Source organism: Saccopteryx leptura, chromosome 3 (genome assembly GCF_036850995.1).
Source record: "Saccopteryx leptura isolate mSacLep1 chromosome 3, mSacLep1_pri_phased_curated, whole genome shotgun sequence".
Classification (NCBI taxonomy): Eukaryota; Metazoa; Chordata; class Mammalia; order Chiroptera; family Emballonuridae; genus Saccopteryx; species Saccopteryx leptura.
This window is the reverse complement of record NC_089505.1, coordinates 226,167,507-226,186,294: the sequence shown is the minus strand read 5'-3', so window position 1 is coordinate 226,186,294 and position 18,788 is coordinate 226,167,507. Positions and strand designations below refer to the sequence as shown.

Sequence of the window (18,788 nt, the reverse complement as noted above, 5' to 3'; positions counted from 1 at the left end):
AGTGGGACACTCCTGCTTATTAGCAGGGCTGGCAGCCTCTTCGAGACTACTTTTGAGGCGGCTATGAGGATGCTACTGTTAAACACCAGCGGAGGAAAGGCACAACCGACACACAAATTAGTTGCAATAATCACACAGGCAATTTATTACTCACAAATCCTTTTGGTGTGCCTGGGTATAGCTTAAGGGGGCCCCATCGGCGTGCTTCTCTCGGCTGGCTTTGGTCAGAGCTCAGAGCTATGTGGAGACAGTCCACATCAACGTTGGAGTCTGGGCGACTACTGCAGCACAGGGCCCTCAGCTTTAGTACCCTTTCTGGCCAACGCCTTCTAACAGGTGTCAATCTACAGGATTATCACCTCAAACCACCTTTTTGGGAGTTCCTTGCAGGGAACCCCCTTTATGTCAATCTACTGAAATGTTTACATTAAACCACTTTTTAAGATGTTCTTATTTTCATTAATTTACAAAGTTAATGTAAATAACACCAAGCCACTTCTTATCTATGTATAACTTCACATACATATTATACTAACTGGGCTCTGCTTGTAAGTCAGAGTCTGTTTATCACATTACAGAGTTATGGCACTAAGCCACTATATTAATTCCTATCCAATTGGCATAACTTTACTTAATTTTAATAATTATTTTTAATATCCTTTTAATTACTTTTATATATCTTCCGTATTTTTACATTTCCAAATATTTAATTACTATAACCTTTTATTACTACAACACCCCTTCATTCGGATCCCTCTGACTGACCAACTGGGGAACAGAATGAGAAATAGCTAACTTGTTTACCAATTCCCTGGCCCCCTTCGTCCCATCATATTCAACCATTCCTCAACCCCCTTACCTAGTTAATGATATCTCCATCTCTCCCTTCCACCTTGGTGCGGCCATTTAAACTAGCTAACCGGGATAAATAAGACTATAGGGTCAACACTCAAGTAAATGAAGCAAGACCCAGCATCAGGGCCTGCGTTAGGGATAAAAATAGAATTTGCCCTCTGCCCGCGCGCCTGCTGACTGGCTTTAAATAGCGGCACCAGGCCCTTCTCTAGAAATTATTAAGTTGCCTTGCCGAAGTTGCTGAGGTATTTTAGCTCCAGGAGTCTTGCTTAATTTCACCTCTAACAGTGGCGGTACAGACTTCTGCCTCAGCAACATAAAGGGGTAGGTGAAGTTCCTAGAGCAGCTCTATCACTAGGTGTAGTCAATAAATTCCTCTCCTCCAGAAGAATCACTTCTTCAACTCACAAAAACACACCTAACTCACCATCTCTTTTTAGAATTCCCCTCCCAGAACATGCGCAATTGCGTCAATCTTTCTGACAAAACTCGGTACGCTAGAATTCTGCGCATGCGTACTACCCAAACTGCGGCCGCTCCCTTCTCTGGGCGCCTGGACTCCTTTCCTGTCGCCGCCCCGCCCAGGCGGCTGCCCATGACCTGTCGGGCGCAGGGAACGAAAACCGGAAGGGGCAAGACGAGTTCAGTAAGCTATGGGCCTGTTTGGGAAAACCCAGGAGAAGCCGCCCAAAGAGCTGGTAAGGGCTACGGTGGCAGTAAAAGAGTGGGAGGATTTGCGTGGGGTGTAGTGGAGTTGGTAAAGCGACTGGACACTTCCACCCCGTCAGGCCAGGTAACCCTCGGCCGCCATTTCCGGGGCTTCCCACTCGACTGAGGGGCCGGAGGAAGAGTTTCTAAGGAGAAAGCTGTGGCGAAAGAGAACCCCAGTATCTTAGCACTCCCTCTTCAAAGGCGCCGAGGGCTGGACTAAGAGTTTCTCGGCCTCGGCCTAGGGCTTGGAGGCCGCATCCTAGTCCTATCCCTAAAAACCCCGCACTGCGTGCCTTGGTACGTCCTCCCCGGAACCTTTTCCTGGCTCAGGCCCCGCCCCCTGACGCCACCCTCTGAGGCCGGCGGACTCGCCGCTGTTCAGAGCGTGGGTTCAGGTCTCGCGGACGGTGCAAGGCTGCTACCTACGGTCCCCCTCTCCTGCTCAAGTGAAGGGGAAGTTGTTTTCTAGTTCTGCTGTCGTTGGGCGTTTTACTGACCAGACACATTGATTAGAGAAAGACCCGACTCGGAGGAATGGTACGGCAGATAACTGACCCTGGCTTTGAATTCTGATCTGCCTGTTGTCTGAGATATAAAGGGCAGTGGTTAAGAGTGCTCTGCGGAGTCAGTCTACCCAAGTGTGAATTCTGGTTTCCCGCTTATCAATCTTGTGACCTATTAAAAGTTAATTTCCCTGTGCCTTAGTCTTGTCTGTCAAGGACGAATGATAATAGTATGTGAAGTCTTAGCAGTGCTAGCTAGGGTTCTTTGTAGATTTTACAACCTTGCTATCCAAGTACAGGCCAGCGTCTAGCGTCACCTAGGAGCTTGTTAGAAAATTCTTGGGTCCTACTGAAGATCTGATGAATAATATAAATTCTGACAAGATCCCTAAAATACTTTTTTTTTTTTTTAAATGTCCTAATTTTTTTTTTTTTTTTTATTTTTTTTTCTTCTATTTTATTTATTTATTCATTTTAGAGAGGAGAGAGACAGAGAGAGAGAGAGAGGAGAGACAGAGAGAGAGAAGGGGGGAGGAGCTGGAAGCATCAACTCCCATATGTGCCTTGACCAGGCAAGCCCAGGGTTTTGAACCGGCGACCTCAGCATTTCCAGGTCGCCGCTTTATCCACTGCGCCACCACAGGTCAGGCTAAAATACTTTATTTAATAAATAATCTTACCTGTTCATCTCTGGCAGGAATATTTTTAAAACCAATTTCATGCATCATGAAGTTGCTTGCATATAATGTGCTAACTTTGATTATATTTGTTAATCATGGATTCTAGAACAGTAGGTACTCAATAAATAGTTCCCTCAGGCAACTTACTCACTTTACTCCCGGGTAAAATAAAAATTGCGGAGCTTAAATGAGGAAAGAGTGTTACATTACTTTTCAAATGTAGAGCATTATATAGATACACATTTTGTGGCATGTATGTATTATAAGATGCTTGTTATTTTAGAAGTGTAATTTTGATGTTGGGGAGAGATTATTACCTTCACTATTTGGCCTTAGCTTTGCCATTTATAGAAAGAGATACAGTTCTGGGAAAATGGTCTCATTATCATTTACACTGATCTCTACTATACAGATTATTTATATAACAGACTATTTTTAGATTATAAATATAATTGCTAAGAATATGATGTCAATTTACTGTTCCAGTGAGGTAACATACCTGGGAAAATAACACCAGAGAATCTCCAATTTGATGCATGATATTGGTTTTTTAAAATACATTATGCCTGCCAGAAGGTGATTATAAAGATAAAATAGCTAAGGAACTTATCAAGCAAGTATTACAAGTTTGGACTGGGTACCACGTATATAGTTATAGAAATTCAGGAGTTTCAATGATCACCCTCAAACTTAGGTAATCAGAAATGATTTGGTCCTCCACTGTCATGTTTTCCACACACCTTCTTTCCTGTGAATTGGTTCTTGACTATTTATATTAGATTATTTACATTAATTGGTGCTGGAGATACCCTTCCCAAGATTTTCTTCAAGTTCCCCTTCACAGTACTCCAGTCTTCCTTTTCAGTTCTGATTATATCTTGTTCAAATTTGTCAGAATAGTGTCTGTGTCAGCTTCAATCAAGCTCTCTTTATAACTTGCGATTTATGACCAAGGAAAGTGTTTTGTCACCTGCTATAATTACAGTATTTAGCATAGCATTTGTAAAAGCACTTTCTAAGATGACAAATACTTTTTTCTCTGTAGAGCTGCTGACAGACACGGCATTGAGAGTCATAGCTGAATAAGAAGTAATGTCTGATGTTTCAGTTTTAGCTAATTTCTTTTTAGAGGGAGAACAAGAAAAAATATGTTCAAAGCTAAGTAAAACATTTTTAAAAAAATGAATTAATGTTGGCAGAGAAAGAAGACAAATTAGAGAAAAAAGAGAATTGACTAGAGGCTATTGTCTCAGCTGAAAAACTCATGAGTTAGGATAAATTTATAATAAATATTTTCCACTGGGGGCTAGAAGATGAGGGCATGTGGGTCTTGGTTCCAGCACAGGATAAACAGAGGCTAGGTACAACCATGATACACCATCATGGTTGTCATTTAGGCCGTTAAGTCAGGTAACAAGTCAGGTCAGGCAAGTAAGATAAAAGGTGGGTGGTGTTCCCAGAGCTCTGATATATTGTGCAGCGCCAGAGTAGGTGCTAAATATTATAAATACTGAGCAATGAATGAGTATCAGAGTAAGATTAAGTCAGGTTTAAAGTCAAACAGTCCTAAAATGAGTACATAGTGTTTCCAAGGCCACTTAGGGAGACATTAGCTATATAAGAAGCCTTATAGCCCTGGCAGGTGACTCTTTTGATTGAAGTGTCGTCCAGACGTGCTGGGGCTGTGGGTTCGATTCTGGGTCGGGCACATGTGGGGTTCATCCAGTGGATGCATGGATAGGTGGAACAACAAATCGACGTTTCTCTATTTTTCTCCCTTTTCTCTAAAAATTAATCAATTGATATTTTTTTAAAAAGCCTTACAGTTTAAAGTCTTTGCCCTCAAGCATTTCAGACGCTTTCATGAAGACATTTTAATGGTGAAACTTATTCTATTGGAAACAAAAAAGTGTTCAAGCAAAGACTAGATTGGGCCTATTGAGGCTGAGGGAATCTTGTAATTCATTTAGAAACCTGTGACTCTCCTGGGGAGGACATGAGATTGTTTGAAAAGAGATTCCTCTCGCCTGACCAGGCAGTGGCGCAGTGGATAGAGCGTCGGACTGGGATGCAGAGGACTCAGGTTCAAGACCCCAAGGTTGCCAGCTTGAGCGCCGGCTCATCTGGTTTGAGCAAAGCTCACCAGCTTGGACCCAAGGTCGCTTGCTTGAGCAAGGGGTTACTAGGTCTGCTGTAGCCCCACGGTCAAAGCCCATATGAGAAAGCAATCAATGAACAACTAAGGTGTCGCAATGAAAAACTAATGATTGATGCTTCTCATCTCTCTCCGTTCCTGTCTGTCTGTCCCTATCTATCCCTCTCTCTGACTCTTTCTCTGTCTCTGTAAAAAGAAAAAGAAAAGGAAAGAGATTCCTCTCTTGGAGAGGTTCTGTTGGAAAATTGCTCTTCTTATTTAGGGACTTCACTGATTTAGCCTTTGGGAAGAGTAGTCACTTTCAATGATGTCAGAATTCTGAAATTATATATATATATAACTTAGACTGGGCCATGATTCATGGTTATGGGGTGCTATCAAAACAGGGAAGAAAATGAGAAGGGAAAATAGAGAAGATGATAAAGTTTCATTCTCTTAGTTTATACATATTATTTATTTTGGGGTTTTTTTTGTTTATCTCTTTTTTTAAACATTTATTTTCCTGACCTGTGGTGGCATAGCAGATAAAGCATCAACTGGAACGCTAAGGTTGCCAGTTTGAAACTCTAGGCTTGCCTGGTCAAGGCATATATGGGAGTTGATGCTTCCTGCTCCTCTCCCTTTCTCTCTCTCTTTCCTCTCTAAAATGAATAAAGTCTTTCAAACATTTATTTTGTTTTTATTTTGTTGTGCATTGGGTTGAACACCAGGTTCATAAAATTAGATGACAATTTCAAAGAATACCAAGTTTACTGGCAGAGACTGACATGAGCAGATACTTATATTTTATGGTAAATAATATGTATACAAGATCTGTGATGTCACAGTAGAGGGAGCGATTAACAGATATTGGGTCTTAATCACAAGAGGTTATTAGCCAGGTGGATGGGTTGGTGTAGGGTTAGGAAAGGGGAGGCATTCCAAGCAGAGGAAACTACTTGTACAAGGTGTGGAATTGTGGAACATAGGTTGGAGTTACTAGAAAAAAAAGTTCAGAGTGTTTCGAAGAAGAAGTACTGTTATATCTGAGTGGGGTGCAGGAATGACAGAGAGATAGGTAGACGACAGGTTAGTGAAGAACTGTGTGCCATGCCTACTAAAGATGAGGAACATTCAGAAGAGTGGTTTGGAGTAAGTTAGAGGGAAGAGACTTAGGTATGGAGGCTAGTCAATGACTCAGGTAAGAGATGATGCAGGTCTATAATTAAGTGGAAATAGGGATAAGGATGAGTTTTAGAAATATTTGAGGCCCTGGCCATTTTGCTCAGTGGATAGAGCATCAGTCCCATGTAAGGATGTCCCGGGTTTGATCCCTGGCCAGGGCACATATGAGAAGTGACCATCTGCTTTGCTTTTCCTTCCTTTCCCCTTCTCTTGCAGCCAGTGGCTCAGTTGGTTTGAGCATTGGCCTCAGGCACTGAGAATAGCTCAGTTGATTCGAACATCAGCCCCAGATGGGGGTTGCCAGGTGGATCCTGGTCAGGGCACATATGAGAAGTGACCATCTGCTTTGCTTTTCCTTCCTTTCCCCTTCTCTTGCAGCCAGTGGCTCAGTTGGTTTGAGCATTGGCCTCAGGCACTGAGAATAGCTCAGTTGATTCGAACATCAGCCCCAGATGGGGGTTGCCAGGTGGATCCTGGTCAGGGCACGTGAGGGAGTCTGTATAACTGCCCCCCTCTCACTTAAAAAAAAAAGAAAAGAGAAAAAGAAATATAGTATTTGGGATATATGGCCAGAATTTGTTCAACTACTGGATGTGGGATGAGAATGCAAAGATGACTATTAGGTTTCTGTTTAACAACACCCCCTGAGTGTTACTACCATGAACTGAAATTGAGGGAATTCAGGAAAAGAGCAGGTTTGATGAGATGCTGATGTTGGAGGGGAAGGAGCCACAGAGCTCAGTTTCAGAGTTCAGGAGATCACAACGACACTAGAAAATGGGGTATCCTGGGAATAATATTTCTTTTCTACTTTGTCTTCTCAGCAAAAGTGTGAGCTTCTTGAAAGAAAGGGTCATGTTTTTCTTTATTGTAGACTGGGCCAGCATAGTGTTGAACTATCTTAAAAGAGTAAAGTGCCTATCAAATACTGGCTTGATGAGTAGAGGTAGTGAGAGAAAGTACTTACACATTTGAAATATAGCCAGGTTGACTATCTTCTATGTATTCACCCAAGAGATCAGAATAGGCCTCTTGTATTTATTGCTTTTGCTTTGCACTAATTTCTAGTTTTGCATATGTTTTAAATCTTAAAGGACACACAAGATCCTAATTTACAGAGATTGTCTGTAGGGAGGGGAGCTAGACAATGGAGGGTCAAAAGTGGGAAGAGGAATTTAATTTCCACTATGTACCATCTTAGTCTCCTGCTATAACAAAATACCATAGACTGGGTACCTTATTCACAGCTGCAGAGGACCCTTGGATGGCATGGCTGCAGGTGTACAAAAAGATATCCTCATTGTGAGGTGCTGCCACCAGAAAAAAGTTCTTTTATGTTTTATTAAACTAAGGGGCTGAGAAACATTAATATAAATAAGGAAATTGTAATGTACATTTTGTTATGTCACTGTTACTCAGTTCTTTGAATTTCTGTGTCATTTGCCGAAAAGCATAGTGTTTGTTTATTCATTCATTCAGTGAGAGGGGGTGAGGCAGAGACAGATTCCCACTTACACCCCAACTGAGGAGATCCACCTGGCAAGCCCACTAGGGGGTGATGCTCTGCCCATCTGAAGCCCTTGCTCTGTTGCTTAGCAACCGACCGAGATCTTAGTGCTTCAGGCTGAGGCTACGTAGCTATCCTCAGCACTCAGGGCCAACTTGCTCCAATTGAACCATGGCAGTAGGAGAGGAAGAGAATGAGAGAGAGAGATACAGAGAAGCGAGAGGGGGAGTGGTGGAAGAGCTGATGGGTACTTCTCCTGTGTGCCCTTACCGGGAAAATCAAACCTAAGACACCCACATATCAGGCAGATGCTCTACCACCAAGTCAACCGGCCAGGGCCAAGCATAGTGTTTTACTGTAAAATTTAGTTTTAATGATTTACCAGTTGATGACTCAGGTTTTTCTTCAATATTTTTGAAACAAGTATTGGAAAACTCTTGATACTTTCATAAGAATTTGATAAGCATTAGATACAGTTATTCGAACTTTCTCAACACCTATACCTGTATTTCCAGTTGTCCCTATTTTCTATATGTCCAGTTGTGCTTTAGAGATTTTACCTCTTAGGAAATGTATCAAGGTAATAAGAGACATAACATAGTTGAGGACTGTTTTTCTTTTGTGAAATGAAAGCATTGTTAAAGGGGAGAAAGAAAAGGTGAACTCTTTTAGTACTTCAGCCTGCTGGGAACTACCAGTGTTGCATGGAAAAAACCTACTCAAGACACAAACTGATGTCAAGAGGAAGAGGGGGAGGCTTGCGAAGGGAGGCAAAGAAGACCTCCTGAATTTCCTTCTCCCTTAGCTTTTATTGATCCAAAGCAGAACAGAGGTAACAGGATTATTAGGGAGGGAGGCCAGATGATAAGGGGAAAGAATGATTAATGGCCGTTTTGCTGACATGCAGAAAGGGCTAATTTGGTCAGAACATTCCTTCTTTTTTTAAAAAAACATTTTTTAAAATTTTTATTTATTTATTTATTTTTACAGGGACAGAGAGAGAGTCAGAGAGAGGGATAGATAGGGACAGAGAGAGATGAGAAGCATCAATCATCAGCTTTTCATTGCAGCACCTTAGTTGTTCATTGATTGCTTTCTCATATGTGCCTTGACCATGGGGCTACAGCAGACCAAGTAATCCCTTGCTCAAGCAAGCGACCTTGGGTCCAAGCTGGTGAGCTTTGCTCAAACCAGATGAGCCGGCGCTCAAGCTGGCAACCTTGGGGTCTTGAACCTGGGTCCTCTGCATCCCAGTCCAATGCTCTATCTACTGAGCAACTGCCTGGTCAGGCTTTTTTTCTTTTGCTAATTACCAAGCACAAAGGAAGGGGCATCTAGAAGCTCTAGGCTAATTTTGTAAAGCCCCTTCACATGCATTCCTTTGTGTCTGCACAAAGGTCACTCACTCACACAGCTTCTTGGTGTTTGCATCCAAGAGACATTCACTCAGGGCTTTTAACTAAAGTTCCCCAATCCAAGTCATAGAGGGTTCATGGTTAGATGGGTGATTCCCTAAGCTCCCCCTTTTTTGTTTTAGTAAAGATGAACAGAGGAAGATGGTTAGGTGGTTGTAGTGGAATGTAAAGAGCAAGCATAGAGAGAAACAGGTTTTTAGGGGTTTACAGGCACTTCTGTATTTTGTAAAAATTGTTTAGCACGCCTGCTTAGATGTTTTAAAGTATCCCAGGAGATGTCGGGTGCTCCCTCAGTGCTTGGGAGCGAGATAGGTGTCTTTGTTTTCTGGGTTCATTTCCGGAGATGGATTCATTATTAGCTTCTGGATCTCTGCAACCAGGTTGCTTTCTAGGGGCTAATGCCAATTCAGGATGAGGCTTCTCATTTCTCTTTCCTCACTAGTATTTCAAGAGGACCTGTTGATGACAATATTGTAATATACCCTCGCCCCCAAGTTAATAATTTGATTGGATCCTGCCACTTTGGGCCAGCTCATATCCTGGTACAACATGAGAGGCTTAGGCTGTTGCTTGGCTTGTATAAAATGCCTCTAGGTTGCAGTAAATCCAGAGGAGGAAATGTTCAAACATTAAGAGTAAAAAAAGCCTTATACTATTGTTCTATTGGGGTGAGTCTCTCCTTCTGACTCCATTTTTGTTTGTTAAGATAGGTTTTTAAGGTGTGGTGAGCATGTTCAATAGGCCTGTCCTGTTGGATTATAAGGGATACCTGTAACATTTTTAATATTCCAGGACCACTATCAGAGCAGCCTTCTGGCCTATGCAGGTTCGCATTGAATTCGGACAGTCGGTAAAGAAACAGCGGAGCCAAAAACTGATGGGCCATAGTCTTTAATTCTAGCTTGCACCCTGCGGGCAAGTAAAAACACACACTGGGCTCCAAAACCCAGTCACATTCAGTGCTCACAAAGCCACTGACTTATCCGAGTTTCCTAGAATCAAAGGTTTCTAGCTCACCAGACTTATTCACCTCTGTTCCCCATCTCCTTCCTTATCCCAAATACAAACTCTACACAAAATGGCATCTCACTCAGCACTGCATCATCTTGGCTGCTTCTCCTGACCTCCTCCACGTGGCCTTTCTCTGCTCTCCTCTGCTCTCTCTTCTAATGATAATCTCCGGAACCAAGAGCCCCAGCTCCCACTCCATCCCCATTTTATAGTGTAGCTTCACAACCTCTAATCCAATATACAAAATAGAGAAGTCTCTAATACAAAGTCACTTCTCTGAGGCATGATTGGATTGTACCACCCCACATCAAAAGGGTGGGAAAGGCTTAATCCCAAAACCAAGCCCCAGACTACAAGGATTCTCAACACACATTAATATCACCTGGGCGACGGCCTCCATCTTTAACAAAGTGAGCATAATACATTTTATCTGCCCAACACCTGGCTTTTCACAATAAAAAGACTCCTACTTGGGTGCTCTACAATCCTTAGTCATATATCCAAGCTTGCCACAGTTAAAACAGGATGACCCGTTCATCATTTTTTTTTATAAGTAAATTTTTATTTTAATGGGGTGACATCAATAAATCAGGGTACATATATTCTAAGAAAACATGTCCAGGTTATCTTGTCATTCAATTTTGTTGCATACCCATCACCCAAAGTCAGATTGTCCTGTCACCTTCTATCTAGTTCCCTTTGTGCCCCTCCCCCAACCCCTCCCTCTCTCCCTCCTTCCCTCCCCCCACCCCCCCGTAACCACCACACTCTTGTCCATGTCTCTTAATCTTGTTTTTATGTCCCACCAATGTATGGAATCCCGCAGTTCTTTTTTTTTTTCTGATTTACTTATTTCACTCCGTATAATGTTATCAAGATCCCACCATTTTGTTGTAAGTGATCCGATGTCATCATTTCTTATGGCTGAATAGTATACCATGGTGTATATGTGCCACATCTTCTTTATCCACTCTTCTATTTTTTTTTTTACAGTGATTAAAGCCTTTAAGGAAACTTGGCCAATACAGCAAGAATCCATAAAAGAGTAGTGTCCTTAACATGTTCACCAAGTCCAAGTTGGCCCCAACACCATGCCAAATCCCTGAAAAATACAACCCAACCCCAGTTAAGTCTGTTAGGAGCTGTCCCAAGGAGCAGGAATCCAGGAAAAGTTCTCATGGCACTGGAATTGTTGTCACAATTCTATACTTTGCAGCTCACGTCCAAGTCCCAATGACCGCTGCTTCTAGCTGGTAATGATTCAGGTAGACTGGAAAAGCCATCTGCAGCATGTGTGGAGATGGAGCTTCTGTTCTCCTCTGCCTGGAGAGATGAGACCAGGTTGCTTTTCCCTGGAGCTCTGCGACTGTGGCTTGGTAAAGAGAACCTTGGGATACACTAAGCAGTTTGGGTGTGGCTTCTTCAGTATTCCTTGGTTGAAGAGTCCTCTTAGTTTAGTCCAAAGTTGGTTTTTCCAGATGATAGGTCTTAAAATTAGTTTGTAATCCACTTTGGTTCTGGGAGGTGGATGTTGGTACGTCCGCCTACTCCAGCGCCATCTTGTCTTCTCTGACCCGTTCATCATTACTGCAAACGTTTGAGCTATGTAAATTCTGTTGTTTGGCTCCTAGAAACCAGTAAATGTATTATTTGGAATAGATCAGAATAGCCAGGATCAGATATTCCAACAGTTAAAATTTAAATTTCTTTGGAACCCATCAGGGTCCCAGATAAAATCAGTGAAATCTTTCATGTAAGTTAATTCTCTTCTAGTCTAAGGAACATACACAATTCCTGATTCCTCTCTACCTGAAACCAGCTTTTCTTCAAAGGGAGCTACTAGAATTCCTGGATTTTTCTTGTCTGAATTCCTATTTTATTTTCCCCTAGGTCAGTAGTGAGTGGTAGTAGAGGAGGCAGAGATAGAAGAGAAAGGAAGAAGAAGGGGAGGTGGAGTCTGTACAAGAAAGCTCAGATAGCAAATACAGTGGAGAAGCTGTAGAAGGAGAGGAATGGGGAGTTAGTATTCATTAACTTCAAAGGCCTTCATTATTTTAGAGACAGTCTCTTAAATTTTTTTTTCCCAAAGAATTTCTGTGCTTTTCCCAGAAGCTTCTATTTTCAATGTTTGCTTTCCGTTCATTTAATATTAATTTTAGAGTTGGCATTTTTTAATTGAGTGAGCAGAAAATCACTTAGGAAGGATCACAAGGTCCCCACTTTTGGACACTTCAAGCTGAAATTTTCCCATCTCAATAGATACTTGCAAATTAACCTGCAGGGTTATTAATGGAGGGCTGGTGTCCTTGGGGATTATAGGCCTTAAAGGTACTGTTTCCCATGTTAATGTTAGTTTTCTTTGTATATCTGGAGAGTCTGAACAAATTTCTAGGGATAGTGTGTAATGAATGCAGTGGTCCCCAAGCCCCGGGCCGCAGACCGGTACCGGTCCATGGGTCATTTGGTACCGGTCTGCAGAGAAAGAATAAATAACTTACATTATTTCCGTTATATTTATACTTAAGTCTGAACGATGTTTTATTTTTTATTTTTATTAATTTTTTTTAAATTCATTTTAGAGAGGAGAGGGAGAGACAGAGAGAGAGAAAGAGAGAGAGAGGAGAGACAGAGAGAGAGAAACTGATAGCTTTAGGTGACCCCTGTGTTTTGGTCGTTTGACCTCCGCCGGGGTCGCGACCCACAGGTTGAAAACCGCTGGTCTAAGACTCACTCTTTGCGCTTGCCTTGGTCACGTGATACATTTATCCGTCCCACCCTAAAGGCCAGTACGTGAAAATATTTTCTGACATTAAACCGGTCTGTGGCCCAAAAAAGGTTGGGGACCACTGGTGTAGTGGATTTGAGTGTGCTGCTTGTGGGTTGACCTCCAAGGAAATTTTACCTACCACATCATCTCAAAACTTCTTACTTGTCTCAGTTTCTCTCCCGGGCTGCCTAATACAGCCGTGAGGACTTGAAGCACTAGGTAACCCACCTTTCTATGCGTGTCCCGGGACAAATCAATTTTTAATTTTATTTTTATTGATTTAAATTAATTGTATTTACATAGATTCAAGTGTCCCACCAAATACATCCCCCCCATCCCCATGTTTCCCTCAACATCCTCCTTGCCCCCTTCCCCCAATGCATTCCCCTCTTCCCTCTATGATTGGCTTTTCTGCTCTCTATACACTGTATTATGTATATATAATTTCACCAATCTCTTTCCCGTCTCTGATCCCGTCCTCTGATCCCCTTTCCCTCTGTTCCCTTTCCCTCTGGTCCCTTTGATCTCTCCTGTGCCTCTATTCTGTTCCTCAGTTCACATTGTTCATTGGATACCTCAAATGAGTGAGGTCATATGATATTTTTCTCTCTTTGCCTGGCTTATTTCACTTAACATAATAGTTTCCAGGTCAATCCATATTGTCTGAAAAGGTAAGATTTCCTTTTTCATGGCCCTATAGTATTCCATTGTGTGTGTGTGTGTGTGTGTGTGTGTGTGTGTACACATCACAGCTTTTTAATCCACTCATCCACTGACGGACACTTGGTCTGTTTCCAGATCTTCACTATTGTAAACAATGCTACAATAAACATGAACATGCATTTCTTTTACTGAATCAGTGATTTGGTATTCCTAGGATATATTCCTAAAAGTGGGATGGCTGGATCAAAAGGCAGTTCCATTTTTAATATTTTGAGGAATCTCCATACTGTTTTCCACAGTGGCTGCACCAATCTGCATTCCCACCAGCAATACAGGAGGGCTCGCTCCCTTTTCTCCACATCCTCGCCAGAACTTATTCTGTGTTGTTTTGTTGATGAGCGCCATTCTGACTGGTGTGAGGTGGTATTTCATTGTGGTTTTAATTTGCATTTTTCTAATGATTAGTGATGTTAAGCATCTTTTCATATGCCTATTGGCCATCTCTAGGTCTTCTTTGGAGAAGTGTTATTCATTTCTTTGCCCATTTTTTGTTTGGACTGTTTATTTTCCTGGTGTTGATTTTTACAAGTTCTTTATAAAATTTGGTTATTAACCCCTTATCAGACGTATTGTCGAATATGTTCTCCCATTGTGTGGTTTGCCTTTTTATTTTGTTCATATTGTCTTTAGCTGTGCAAAAGCTTTTTAGTTTGATATATTTGTTTATCCTATCCTTTATTTTCTTTGTGCATGGACATAAATCAGCAAACATATTGCTGCGAGTGATGTTCAGAGCTTATTGCTTATGTTTCCTCTAGGATGCTTATGGTTTCACGACTTACATTTAAGTCTTTTAACAATTTTGAGTTTATTTTTGTGAATGGTGAAAGTTGGTGGTCTAGTTTCATTTTTTTGCAGGTAGCTGTCCAATTTTCCCAACACTATTTGTTGAAGAGACTGTCTTTACTTCATTGTATGCTCTTACCTCTTTGTCACATATCAATTGTCCATAAAGGTGTGGGTTTATTTCTGGGTTCTCTGTTCTGTTTCATTCATCTATATGCCTGTTCTTTTACCAGTACCAAGCTGTTCTAAGAACAATGGCCTTGTAGTACAACTTGATATCAGGAAGTGTGTTACCACCCACTTTATTCTTTCTTTTCAAGATTGCTGAGGCTATTTGTGTTCTTTTTTGGTTCCATATAAATTTTTGGAATATTTGTTTCATATCTTTGAAGTATGTCATTGGTATTTTAATGGAAATAACATTGAATTTATAAATTGCTTTGAGTAATATAGACATTTTAATGACGTTTATTCTTCCTAACCAGGAACACGGTATATGCCTCCACTTGTTTGTATCTTCCTTGATTTCTTTTATCAATGTTTCATAATTTTCCAAGTACAAGTCTTTAACCCCCTTGGTTAAATTTACTCCTAGGTACTTTATTATTTTTTGTTGCAGTAGTGAAGGTCACTATATTCTTAATTTCTCTTTCAGACAGTTCATTGTTGGTGTATAAAAATTCCTCTGATGCCTGAATATTAGTTTTATATCCTGCCACCTTGCTGAATTCATTTATCAGATCCAGTAGTTTTTGGACTGAGACTTTAGGGTTTTCTATGTACAGTATCATATCATCAGCAAATAATGATAGTTTTACTTCTTCTTTTCCAATTTGGATGTGTTGTATTTCTTCTTCTTGTCTGTTTGCTGTGGCTAGGACTTCCAGAACTATGCAGAATAATAGTGGTTAAAGGGGGTACCCCTGCCTTGTTCCTGATCTTAAGGGGATTGCTTTTAAGTTTTGCCCATTGAGTATGATGTTGGCTGTGGGTTTGTCATAGATGGCCTTTATCATATTGAGGTAAGTTTCCTGTAGTCTCACTTTGCTGAGAGTTTTGATCATAAATGGGTGCTGGATTTTATCAAATGCTTTTTCTACATCTATTTAAATTATCATGTGGTTTTTCTTTTTCATTTTGTTTATGTGATGAATCACATTGATTGATTTGCGAATATTGTTCCAGCCTTGACTCCTCAGAATAAATCCCACTTGATCATGATGTATGATTTTTTTCATGTTTTGCTGAATCCAGTTTGCTAATATTTTATTGAGAATTTTAGCATTTAAATTCATCAGGGATATTGGCCTATAGTGTTCTTTCTTTGTATTGTCTTTACCTGGTTTTTGAATGAGAATTGTGCTTACCTCGTAAAGAAGTTTGGAAGTCTTCCCTCCTCTTGAATTTTTTGAAATAGCTTGAGAAGCATAGGAGTTAGTTCTTCTTTGAATGTTTCGTAGAATTCGCCTGTGAGGCCATCTGGCCCAGGGCTTTTGTTTGTTGGGAGTTTTTTGATAACTGTTTCGATCTCATTTGTTGTAATTGGTCTGTTTAGGTTTTCTGATTCTTCCAGACTGATTTTTGAAAGATTATATGTTTCAAGGAACTTGTCCATTTCACCTAAGTTGTCTAATTTTTTGGCATACTGTTCTTCATAGTATTTTCTTACAATCCTTTGTATTTCTGCTGTGTCAGTTGTTATTTCTCCAGTCTCATTTCTAATATTATTTATTTGAATCCTCCTTTTTTCTTGGTGAGTCTGGTTAAAGGTTCATCAATCTTGTTTACTGTTTCAAAGAACCAGCTCTTGGTTTCATTGATCCTCTGTATTGTTTATTTAACCTCTATGTCATTTATTTCTGCTCTGATCTTTATTATTTCCTTCCTTCTACTTCCTCTGGGGTTTACTTGCTGTTCTTTTTCTAGTTCTTTTAGATGCAGGGTTACGTTGTTTATTTTAACTTTTTCTTGCTTCTTAAGGTATGCTTGTAAATGCTATGAACTTCCCTCTCAGTACTGCTTTTGCTGTGTCCCATAAATTTTGAGTTGTTGTAAATTCATTTTTATTTGTTTCAAGGAAGTTTTTTATTCTTTCTTGATCTCATTGTTAACCCATTTGTTATTTAATAACATACTGTTTAGTTTCGCAATATTTGAATGTTTTTCAGTTTTTCGATTATAGTTGATTTCCTGTTTCATGCCATTGTGATCCAAGAAAATGCTTGATATAATTTCAATATTCCTAAATTTATTGAGATTTGTTTTGTGTCCTGACTTGTCTATCCTAGAAAATGTATCATGAGCACTTGAAAAGAATGTATATTCTGCTGCTTTAGGGTTAAAGATTCTGAAGATATCTGTTTAATCTAGTTGATCTAGTGTGTCCTTTAAAGCTGCTGTTTCTTTGTTAATTTTCTTTCTTGAGGATGTATCCAGTAATGTTAGTGGGGTCTTGAAATTCACTACTATTATAGTATTGCTGTTGATCTCGCCCTTTATGTCGATCAAAATCTGCTTTATATATTTAGGTGCTCCTATATTAGACGGATAGATTTTTATAATGGTTATATCTTTTTGTTGGATTGCTCCCTTTATCATTATGTAGTGACCTTCTTTATTCCTTACTATAGCCTTTGTTTTAAAATCTATTTTGTCAGATATAAGTATTGCTACCAGCTTTTTATTCATTTCCATTTGCATGAAACATTTTTTTCCATCCCTTTACTCACAGTCTATGTGTGTCTTTTGGTTTGAGGTGGGTCTCTTGTAGACAGCTTATGTATGGGTCCTGTTTTCTTATCCACACAGCTACCATATGTCTTTTGATTGGAGCATTTAGTTCATTTACATTTAAGGTTATTACTGATATGTAGTTGCTTATTGCCATTTTATTTTTTAAATCTACATACCTCTTTTACTAGATTTTCTCCACTTTGGTCTGTTTACAACAGGCCCCTTAACATTTCTTGCAGCATTGGTTTGGTTGTAATGAATTACTTGGTTTTTTGGTTTTTTTGTTTTTGGTCTGGGAAACTTTTTATTGTATTTCTCCTTCAATTTTTAACAATAGCCTTGCTGGATAAAGAAGTCTTGTTTGTAGGCATAATTTTGAATATTAGTTGCTGTTCCGTTCTGGCCTCAAGTGTTTGTAGAAAAGTCAGATGTCATCCTTATGGGGGCTCCTTTGTAGGTGATTCCCTCCTTTTCTCTTGCAGCTCTTAGTATTCTTTCTTTATATTGTATCTTTGGTATTTTAATTATGATGTTTCTTGGTGTAGGTCTCTTTCTGTTCCTCTTTAATGGAATTCTTTGTGCTTCTTAAATTTGTGTGACTTTTTCCTTCATCATTTTAGGGAAGTTTTCAGCTATGATTTCTTCAGTCAGGTTCTTTATCTCTTGTTCTTTCTCTTCTCCTTCAGGAACCCCTATTATGAGGATGTTGTTTCTCTTTATGTTGTCTCAGAGCTCTCAGAGTTTCCTCAGACTTTTTGATCCCCTTTTATTTTGCTGTTCTGCTTCCTTGCTTTCCCTTATCTTGTCCACTAAATCACTGATTCTATTCTTTGCCTTATCCAGCCTGCTTTTAATTCTTTTAGTGTACTCTTCATTTCTGATATTATGTTTGTCATTTCTGTCTGGTTCTTTTTTATGATTTCAGTGTCTTGTTTGATGCTGTTATCCCTTTTTAGGTGCTCATTATGTCTATTTATTGTTGCTCTAAGATCCTTTAGAATCCTAACAATCATTCTAAACTCTGCATCGGTATCTTGGTTATTTCCATCTAATTCAGTTCTTTTTCTTAGGATTTCTCTTGTTGATTCATTTGAATTGCATTTCTCTGCCTTCCCATTTTGTCTCTGTAGATTGCTCCTTTGGATGAGTTTTTTGTGTAGCTAGCTGAGTATAGGGTTGGTGTTGTCTGCTTCCAGCTTTCAGTTGTGTTGTTTCTAAATCTTCTTGAGATGGCTTCAGCTGTTTTTAATCTGCTGTGGGCTACTTGTCTGCTGCTACTGCTCTTTTTGCTGTTTGTGACAGCGTTTTCTAGGCCTGAGCTGGGTCAGGTGTGAGGAGCCTTTCCTTAAGATACCACTCTAACTATGGTTATTAGGTCTTGAGCTGATGCTCTCTGTATCTAGATGTACTAGTCCTGGACCTACCTGGCTGGAACCTGGCACAGACCATTAGTGGTTGCTGCTTTTGATTGGCCCTTAGCAACCTTCTTGGAGCTACATGTGTTCCAGAACTTGTGGCTGCCTCTGCTCGGCCCTCATGCCATTGAAACTATTACCTTCACTCCAAGCTGGCTTTTATCCACTTTTGGCCAGTGTATGTTGCCTCTCTAGTACTAAAGTGAAATTTCCGCTGGCTCCCCTCTGCCTCCGCCTCCTCAGGCACTCTGGCACCAGTGCAGGCTTGCGGCCGCAGCTGGGGCTGCTCCGTGGCTGGGGCAACTCCTCCCCGGCTGGGCTCTGCCCCCCTGCAGATGCTAAGGCTGCCATCTGGCCTCTGCC

General features: G+C 40.5%; 1 protein-coding gene across 2 annotated transcripts in view; it reads left to right on the top strand.

Annotated features, from left to right (window-relative positions):
- Window positions 1–1,397: 1,397 nt before the first annotated feature.
- Window positions 1,398–18,788, top strand: part of CHMP3 (charged multivesicular body protein 3) — an 81,873-nt gene continuing 64,482 nt past the window's right edge. The window contains exon 1 of one of the 2 annotated variants that reach the window (XM_066377757.1): window positions 1,398–1,553. In XM_066377757.1, the coding sequence (XP_066233854.1) occupies window positions 1,509–1,553 (45 nt within the window). In that variant the 5' untranslated portion in view covers window positions 1,398–1,508. The remainder of the gene's footprint in view (window positions 1,554–18,788) is intronic. The other variant, XM_066377758.1, reaches the window with a different exon arrangement.